The sequence below is a fragment of the Pseudophryne corroboree genome, chromosome 5 (assembly GCF_028390025.1).
Source record: "Pseudophryne corroboree isolate aPseCor3 chromosome 5, aPseCor3.hap2, whole genome shotgun sequence".
Lineage (NCBI taxonomy): Eukaryota > Metazoa > Chordata > Amphibia > Anura > Myobatrachidae > Pseudophryne > Pseudophryne corroboree.
The window spans coordinates 2,769,358-2,779,736 of record NC_086448.1 but is presented as its reverse complement, the minus strand read 5'-3'; the positions used below and the strand labels follow the sequence as shown (position 1 = coordinate 2,779,736).

Genomic DNA, 10,379 nt, shown 5'->3' with positions numbered 1-10,379 from the left:
ATGGATCTGGGATAGAGGGGGAGGACCATTACTGGCACAGCTGCACTGATATATGCTGCGGTTGCAGAGGTGACAGCTAGGGAGCATTACATGGATCTGGGATAGAGGGGGAGGACCATTACTGGCACAGCTGCACTGATATATGCTGCGGTTGCAGAGGTGACAGCTAGGGAGCATTACATGGAACTGGGATAGAGGGGGAGGACCATTACTGGCACAGCTGCACTGATATATGCTGCGGTTGCAGAGGTGACAGCTAGGGAGCATTACATGGATCTGGGATAGAGGGGGAGGACCATTACTGGCACAGCTGCACTGATATATGCTGCGGTTGCAGAGGTGACAGCTAGGGAGCATTACATGGATCTGTGATAGAGGGGGAGGACCATTACTGGCACAGCTGCACTGATATATGCTGCGGTTGCAGAGGTGACAGCTAGGGAGCATTACATGGATCTGTGATAGAGGGGGAGGACCATTACTGGCACAGCTGTACTGATATATGCTGCGGTTGTAGAGGTGACAGCTAGGGAGCATTACATGGATCTGTGATAGAGGGGGGAGACCATTACTGGCACAGCTGCACTGATATATGCTGCGGTTGCAGAGGTGACAGCTAGGGAGCATTACATGGATCTGGGAAAGAGGGGGAGGACCATTACTGGCACAGCTGCACTGATATATGCTGCGGTTGCAGAGGTGGCAGCTAGGGAGCATTACATGGATCTGGGATAGAGGGGGAGGACCATTACTGGCACAGCTGCACTGATATATGCTGCGGTTGCAGAGGTGACAGCTAGGGAGCATTATATGGATCTGGTATAGAGGGGGAGGACCATTACTGGCACAGCTGCACTGATATATGCTGCGGTTGCAGAGGTGACAGCTAGGGAGCATTACATGGATCTGGGATAGAGGGGGAGGACCATTACTGGCACAGCTGCACTGATATATGCTGCGGTTGTAGAGGTGACAGCTAGGGAGCATTACATGGATCTGTGATAGAGGGGGAGGACCATTACTGGCACAGCTGCACTGATATATGCTGCGGTTGCAGAGGTGACAGCTAGGGAGCATTACATGGATCTGTGATAGAGGGGGAGGACCATTACTGGCACAGCTGCACTGATATATGCTGCGGTTGTAGAGGTGACAGCTAGGGAGCATTACATGGATCTGGGATAGAGGGGGAGGACCATTACTGGCACAGCTGCACTGATATATGCTGCGGTTGCAGAGGTGACAGCTAGGGAGCATTACATGGATCTGTGATAAAGGGGGGAGGACCATTACTGGCACAGCTGCACTGATATATGCTGCGGTTGCAGAGGTGACAGCTAGGGAGCATTACATGGATCTGTGATAGAGGGGGAGGACCATTACTGGCACAGCTGCACTGATATATGCTGCGGTTGCAGAGGTGACAGCTAGGGAGCATTACATGGATCTGGGATAGAGGGGGGAGGACCATTACTGGCACAGCTGCACTGATGTATACTGCGGTTGCAGAGGTGACAGCTAGGGAGCATTACATGGATCTGTGATAGAGGGGGAGGACCATTACTGGCACAGCTGCACTGATATATGCTGCGGTTGCAGAGGTGGCAGCTAGGGAGCATTATATGGATCTGGTATAGAGGGGGAGGACCATTACTGGCACAGCTGCACTGATATATGCTGCGGTTGCAGAGGTGACAGCTAGGGAGCATTACATGGATCTGGGATAGAGGGGGGAGGACCATTACTGGCACAGCTGCACTGATATATGCTGTGGTTGCAGAGGTGACAGCTAGGGAGCATTACATGGATCTGGGATAGAGGGGGAGGACCATTACTGGCACAGCTGCACTGATATATGCTGCGGTTGCAGAGGTGACAGCTAGGGAGCATTACATGGATCTGGGATAGAGGGGGAGGACCATTACTGGCACAGCTGCACTGATATATGCTGCGGTTGCAGAGGTGACAGCTAGGGAGCATTACATGGATCTGGGATAGAGGGGGAGGACCATTACTGGCACAGCTGCACTGATATATGCTGCGGTTGCAGAGGTGACAGCTAGGGAGCATTACATGGATCTGTGATAGAGGGGGAGGACCATTACTGGCACAGCTGCACTGATATATGCTGCGGTTGCAGAGGTGACAGCTAGGGAGCATTACATGGATCTGGGATAGAGGGGGAGGACCATTACTGGCACAGCTGCACGGATATATGCTGTGGTTGCAGAGGTGACAGCTAGGGAGCATTACATGGATCTGGGATAGAGGGGGAGGACCATTACTGGCACAGCTGCACTGATATATGCTGCGGTTGCAGAGGTGACAGCTAGGGAGCATTACATGGATCTGGGATAGAAGGGGAGGACCATTACTGGCACAGCTGTACTGATATATGCTGCGGTTGCAGAGGTGACAGCTAGGGAGCATTACATGGATCTGGGATAGAGGGGGAGGACCATTACTGGCACAGCTGCACTGATATATGCTGCGGTTGCAGAGGTGACAGCTAGGGAGCATTACATGGATCTGTGATAGAGGGGGAGGACCATTACTGGCACAGCTGCACTGATATATACTGCGGTTGCAGAGGTGACAGCTAGGGAGCATTACATGGATCTGGGATAGAGGGGGAGGACCATTACTGGCACAGCTGCACTGATATATGCTGCGGTTGCAGAGGTGACAGCTAGGGAGCATTACATGGATCTGGGATAGAGGGGGAGGACCATTACTGGCACAGCTGCACTGATATATGCTGCGGTTGCAGAGGTGGCAGCTAGGGAGCATTACATGGATCTGGGATAGAGGGGGAGGACCATTACTGGCACAGCTGCACTGATATATGCTGCGGTTGCAGAGGTGACAGCTAGGGAGCATTACATGGATCTGGGATAGAGGGGGAGGACCATTACTGGCACAGCTGCACTGATATATGCTGCGGTTGCAGAGGTGACAGCTAGGGAGCATTACATGGATCTGTGATAGAGGGGGAGGACCATTACTGGCACAGCTGCACTGATATATGCTGCGGTTGCAGAGGTGACAGCTAGGGAGCATTACATGGATCTGGGATAGAGGGGGAGGACCATTACTGGCACAGCTGCACTGATATATGCTGCGGTTGCAGAGGTGACAGCTAGGGAGCATTACATGGATCTGTGATAGAGGGGGAGGACCATTACTGGCACAGCTGCACTGATATATACTGCGGTTGCAGAGGTGACAGCTAGGGAGCATTACATGGATCTGGGATAGAGGGGGAGGACCATTACTGGCACAGCTGCACTGATATATGCTGCGGTTGTAGAGGTGACAGCTAGGGAGCATTACATGGATCTGTGATAGAGGGGGGAGGACCATTACTGGCACAGCTGCACTGATATATGCTGCGGTTGCAGAGGTGACAGCTAGGGAGCATTACATGGATCTGGGATAGAGGGGGAGGACCATTACTGGCACAGCTGCACTGATATATGCTGCGGTTGCAGAGGTGACAGCTAGGGAGCATTACATGGATCTGTGATAGAGGGGGGAGGACCATTACTGGCACAGCTGCACTGATATATGCTGCGGTTGCAGAGGTGACAGCTAGGGAGCATTACATGGATCTGTGATAGAGGGGGAGGACCATTACTGGCACAGCTGTACTGATATATGCTGCGGTTGCAGAGGTGACAGCTAGGGAGCATTACATGGATCTGGGATAGAGGGGGAGGACCATTACTGGCACAGCTGCACTGATATATGCTGCGGTTGTAGAGGTGACAGCTAGGGAGCATTACATGGATCTGGGATAGAGGGGGGAGGACCATTACTGGCACAACTGCACTGATATATGCTGCGGTTGCAGAGGTGAAGTTGATGGGAGGACACGCTCACCTTGGCCTCCTTGAAGCTGAGTAAAAGGGCGTCTCTCTTGGCTCCAGCCAGCTGAACACTCGCCATGGACATGACATTACCGAAAAATGAGAAAGAAGCCATGAGCTCCAGCTTGTCCTTGTGACCTCTCCCATCTGCGTGAACATGAGAAGGAGCGGGAATGAAGCGAGGGCACAGTCACAGGTCACAGCTATTATGTGGCAGACAGGAGGCCTCTTACCTGAGCTTCTGTCTCCTTTGAATGAGCTCTGTAAGAGGACAACACAAGTCAGAGACACTACTTACAAAGGACAAGCTGAGCACATCATCCTGGTCTACAGATATCCAGATCACAGTACAGAACGGGGTAACTGGCATTCACTGCACCAGCCCAAATACAAGTGCAGAGTATCACCATGGCTAGGCATAAATAGCTTTAGTAATGCAGATACCTCTTACTGACACCTAGGCTGAATATACTCAGATTGATGGTCATCCTACCATAGAGGTCTGGTGTGGCTGTGGTCAGTATGACAGTCTTACTACCATAGAGGCCTGGTGTGGGCTCAGTATGACAGTCTTACTACCATAGAGGTCTGGTGTGGCTGTGGTCAGTATGACAGTCTTACTACCATAGAGGCCTGGTGTGGGCTCAGTATGACAGTCTTACTACCATAGAGGCCTGGTCTGGGCTCAGTATGATAGTCTTCCTACCATAGAGGTCTGGTCTGGGCTCAGTAGGACAGTCTTACTACCATAGAGGTCTGGTGTGGCTGTGGTCAGTATGACAGTCTTACTACCATAGAGGCCTGGTGTGGGCTCAGTATGACAGTCTTACTACCATAGAGGTCTGGTCTGGGCTCCGTATGACAGTCTTACTACCATAGAGGTCTGCTCAGCTCTCAGTATGACAGTCTTACTACCATAGAGGTCTGGTGTGGGCTCAGTATGACAGTCTTACTACCATAGAGGCCTGGTCTGGGCTCAGTATGACAGTCTTACTACCATAGAGGCCTGGTGTGGCTGTGGTCAGTATGACAGTCTTACTACCATAGAGGTCTGGTGTGGGCTCAGTATGACAGTCTTACTACCATAGAGGCCTGGTGTGGGCTCAGTATGACAGTCTTACTACCATAGAGGTCTGGTCTGGGCTCCGTATGACAGTCTTACTACCATAGAGGTCTGCTCCGCTCTCAGTATGACAGTCTTACTACCATAGAGGTCTGGTGTGGGCTCAGTATGACAGTCTTACTACCATAGAGGTCTGGTGTGGGCTCAGTATGACAGTCTTACTACCATAGAGGCCTGGTCTGGGCTCAGTATGACAGTCTTCCTACCATAGAGGCCTGGTGTGGCTGTGGTCAGTATGACAGTCTTACTACCATAGAAGTCTGGTGTGGCTGCGCTCAGTAAGATAGTCTTCCTACCATAGTGGTCTGGTGTGGGCTCAGTATGACAGTCTTACTACCATAGAGGTCTGGTCTGGGCTCAGTATGACAGTCTTACTACCAAAGAGGTCTGGTCTGGGCTCAGTAGGACAGTCTTACTACCATAGAGGTCTGGTCTGCACTCAGTATGACAGTCTTACTACCATAGAGGTCTGGTCTGGGCTCAGTATGACAGTCTTACTACCACAGAGGTCTGCTCCGCTCTCAGTATGACAGTCTTACTACCATAGAGGTCTGGTGTGGGCTCAGTATGACAGTCTTACTACCATAGAGGTCTGGTCTGCTCTCAGTATGACAGTCTTACTACCATAGAGGCCTGGTGTGGGCCCAGTATGACAGTCTTACTACCATAGAGGCCTGGTGTGGGCTCAGTATGACAGTCTTACTACCATAGAGGCCTGGTCTGCTCTCAGTATGACAGTCTTACTACCATAGAGGCCTGGTGTGGGCCCAGTATGACAGTCTTACTACCATAGAGGCCTGGTGTGGGCTCAGTATGACAGTCTTACTACCATAGAGGCCTGGTGTGGGCTCAGTATGACAGTCTTACTACCATAGAGGCCTGGTGTGGGCTCAGTATGACAGTCTTACTACCATAGAGGCCTGGTGTGGGCTCAGTATGACAGTCTTACTACCAAAGAGGCCTGGTGTGGGCTCAGTATGACAGTCTTACTACCATAGAGGTCTGGTGTGGGCTCAGTATGACAGTCTTACTACCATAGAGGTCTGGTCTGCTCTCAGTATGACAGTCTTACTACCATAGAGGCCTGGTGTGGGCCCAGTATGACAGTCTTACTACCATAGAGGCCTGGTGTGGGCTCAGTATGACAGTCTTACTACCATAGAGGTCTGGTGTGGGCTCAGTATGACAGTCTTACTACCATAGAGGTCTGGTCTGCTCTAGGAATGACAGTCTTACTACCATAGAGGTCTGGTGTGGGCTCAGTATGACAGTCTTACTACCATAGAGGTCTGGTGTGGGCTCAGTATGACAGTCTTACTACCATAGAGGTCTGGTCTGGGCTCAGTAGGACAGTCTTCCTACCATAGAGGTCTGGTCTGCTCTCAGTAGGACAGTCTTACTACCATAGAGGTCTGGTCTGCTCTCAGTATGACAGTCTTACTACCATAGAGGTCTGGTGTGGCTGGGCTCAGTATGACAGTCTTACTACCATAGAAGTCTGGTCTGGGCTCAGTATGACAGTCTTACTACCATAGAGGCCTGGTATGGGCTCAGTATAACAGTCTTACTACCATGGAGGCCTGGTATGGGCTCAGTATGACAGTCTTACTACCATAGAGGTCTGGTCGGCTCTCAGTATGACAGTCTTACTACCATAGAGGCCTGGTGTGTGCTCAGTATGACAGTCTTACTACCATAGAGTTCTGGTATATGCACAGTATGACAGTCTTACTACCATAGAGGTCTGGTGTGGGCTCAGTATGACAGTCTTACTACCATAGAGGTCTGGTCTGCTCTCAGTATGACAGTCTTACTACCATAGAGGTCTGCTCCGCTCTCAGTATGACAGTCTTACTACCATAGAGGTCTGGTGTGGGCTCAGTATGACAGTCTTACTACCATAGAGGTCTGGTCTGCTCTCAGTATGACAGTCTTACTACCATAGAGGCCTGGTGTGGGCCCAGTATGACAGTCTTACTACCATAGAGGCCTGGTGTGGGCTCAGTATGACAGTCTTACTACCATAGAGGCCTGGTGTGGGCTCAGTATGACAGTCTTACTACCATAGAGGCCTGGTGTGGGCTCAGTATGACAGTCTTACTACCATAGAGGCCTGGTGTGGGCTCAGTATGACAGTCTTACTACCAAAGAGGCCTGGTGTGGGCTCAGTATGACAGTCTTACTACCATAGAGGTCTGGTGTGGGCTCAGTATGACAGTCTTACTACCATAGAGGTCTGGTCTGGGCTCAGTAGGACAGTCTTCCTACCATAGAGGTCTGGTCTGCTCTCAGTAGGACAGTCTTACTACCATAGAGGTCTGGTCTGGGCTCAGTATGACAGTCTTACTACCATAGAGGCCTGGTCTGGGCTCAGTATGACAGTCTTACTACCACAGAGGTCTGGTCTGCTCTCAGTATGACAGTCTTACTACCATAGAGGTCTGGTGTGGGCTCAGTATGACAGTCTTACTACCATAGAGGCCTGGTGTGGGCTCAGTATGACAGTCTTACTACCATAGAGGCCTGGTGTGGGCTCAGTATGACAGTCTTACTACCATAGAGGCCTGGTGTGGGCTCAGTATGACAGTCTTACTACCATAGAGGCCTGGTGTGGGCTCAGTATGACAGTCTTACTACCATAGAGGCCTGGTCTGGGCTCAGTATGACAGTCTTACTACCATAGAGGCCTGGTCTGGGCTCAGTATGACAGTCTTACTACCATAGAGGTCTGGTGTGGGCTCAGTATGACAGTCTTACTACCATAGAGGTCTGGTCTGCTCTAGGAATGACAGTCTTACTACCATAGAGGTCTGGTGTGGGCTCAGTATGACAGTCTTACTACCATAGAGGTCTGGTGTGGGCTCAGTATGACAGTCTTACTACCATAGAGGTCTGGTCTGGGCTCAGTAGGACAGTCTTCCTACCATAGAGGTCTGGTCTGCTCTCAGTAGGACAGTCTTACTACCATAGAGGTCTGGTCTGGGCTCAGTATGACAGTCTTACTACCATAGATGCCTGGTCTGGGCTCAGTATGACAGTCTTACTACCACAGAGGTCTGGTCTGCTCTCAGTAGGACAGTCTTACTACCATAGAGGTCTGGTCTGGGCTCAGTATGACAGTCTTACTACCATAGAGGCCTGGTCTGGGCTCAGTATGACAGTCTTACTACCACAGAGGTCTGGTCTGCTCTCAGTATGACAGTCTTACTACCATAGAGGTCTGGTGTGGGCTCAGTATGACAGTCTTACTACCATAGAGGCCTGGTCTGGGCTCAGTATGACAGTCTTACTACCACAGAGGTCTGGTCTGCTCTCAGTATGACAGTCTTACTACCATAGAGGTCTGGTGTGGGCTCAGTATGACAGTCTTACTACCATAGAGGCCTGGTGTGGGCTCAGTATGACAGTCTTACTACCATAGAGGCCTGGTGTGGGCTCAGTATGACAGTCTTACTACCATAGAGGCCTGGTGTGGGCTCAGTATGACAGTCTTACTACCATAGAGGCCTGGTCTGGGCTCAGTATGACAGTCTTACTACCATAGAGGCCTGGTCTGGGCTCAGTATGACAGTCTTACTACCATAGAGGCCTGGTCTGGGCTCAGTATGACAGTCTTACTACCATAGAGGTCTGGTGTGGGCTCAGTATGACAGTCTTACTACCATAGAGGTCTGGTCTGCTCTAGGAATGACAGTCTTACTACCATAGAGGTCTGGTGTGGGCTCAGTATGACAGTCTTACTACCATAGAGGTCTGGTGTGGGCTCAGTATGACAGTCTTACTACCATAGAGGTCTGGTCTGGGCTCAGTAGGACAGTCTTCCTACCATAGAGGTCTGGTCTGCTCTCAGTAGGACAGTCTTACTACCATAGAGGTCTGGTCTGGGCTCAGTATGACAGTCTTACTACCATAGAGGCCTGGTCTGGGCTCAGTATGACAGTCTTACTACCACAGAGGTCTGGTCTGCTCTCAGTATGACAGTCTTACTACCATAGAGGCCTGGTGTGGGCTCAGTATGACAGTCTTACTACCATAGAGGCCTGGTGTGGGCTCAGTATGACAGTCTTACTACCATAGAGGCCTGGTGTGGGCTCAGTATGACAGTCTTACTACCATAGAGGCCTGGTGTGGGCTCAGTATGACAGTCTTACTACCATAGAGGCCTGGTCTGGGCTCAGTATGACAGTCTTACTACCATAGAGGCCTGGTCTGGGCTCAGTATGACAGTCTTACTACCATAGAGGTCTGGTGTGGGCTCAGTATGACAGTCTTACTACCATAGAGGTCTGGTCTGCTCTAGGAATGACAGTCTTACTACCATAGAGGTCTGGTGTGGGCTCAGTATGACAGTCTTACTACCATAGAGGTCTGCTCCGCTCTCAGTATGACAGTCTTACTACCATAGAGGTCTGGTGTGGGCTCAGTATGACAGTCTTACTACCATAGAGGTCTGGTCTGCTCTCAGTATGACAGTCTTACTACCATAGAGGTCTGGTGTGGGCTCAGTATGACAGTCTTACTACCAGAGAGGTCTGGTGTGGGCTCAGTATGACAGTCTTACTACCAGAGAGGTCTGGTGTGGGCTCAGTATGACAGTCTTACTACCAGAGAGGTCTGGTGTGGGCTCAGTATGACAGTCTTACTACCATAGAGGTCTGGTGTGGGCTCAGTATGACAGTCTTACTACCATAGAGGCCTGGTGTGGGCTCAGTATGACAGTCTTACTACCATAGAGGCCTGGTCTGGGCTCAGTATGACAGTCTTACTACCATAGAGGCCTGGTCTGGGCTCAGTATGACAGTCTTACTACCATAGAGGCCTGGTCTGGGCTCAGTATGACAGTCTTACTACCATAGAGGCCTGGTCTGGGCTCAGTATGACAGTCTTACTACCATAGAGGTCTGGTGTGGGCTCAGTATGACAGTCTTACTACCATAGAGGTCTGGTCTGCTCTAGGAATGACAGTCTTACTACCATAGAGGTCTGGTGTGGGCTCAGTATGACAGTCTTACTACCATAGAGGTCTGGTGTGGGCTCAGTATGACAGTCTTACTACCATAGAGGTCTGGTCTGGGCTCAGTAGGACAGTCTTCCTACCATAGAGGTCTGGTCTGCTCTCAGTAGGACAGTCTTACTACCATAGAGGTCTGGTCTGGGCTCAGTATGACAGTCTTACTACCATAGAGGCCTGGTCTGGGCTCAGTATGACAGTCTTACTACCACAGAGGTCTGGTCTGCTCTCAGTATGACAGTCTTACTACCATAGAGGCCTGGTGTGGGCTCAGTATGACAGTCTTACTACCATAGAGGCCTGGTGTGGGCTCAGTATGACAGTCTTACTACCATAGAGGCCTGGTGTGGGCTCAGTATGACAGTCTTACTACCAT

At 50.8% G+C, this 10,379-nt stretch overlaps 1 protein-coding gene across 2 annotated transcripts in view; it reads right to left on the bottom strand.

Annotated features, from left to right (window-relative positions):
* The window catches only part of CPSF1 (cleavage and polyadenylation specific factor 1), a 465,036-nt gene that overhangs the window by 413,938 nt on the left and 40,719 nt on the right, over positions 1-10,379 (bottom strand). For both annotated transcript variants that reach the window (XM_063921055.1, XM_063921056.1), the window contains exons 3-4: positions 4,103-4,130; positions 3,883-4,016 (exon numbers count right to left, since the gene is read on the bottom strand). In XM_063921055.1, coding sequence (XP_063777125.1) covers positions 3,883-4,016; positions 4,103-4,130 — 162 coding nt within the window. The remainder of the gene's footprint in view (positions 1-3,882; positions 4,017-4,102; positions 4,131-10,379) is intronic.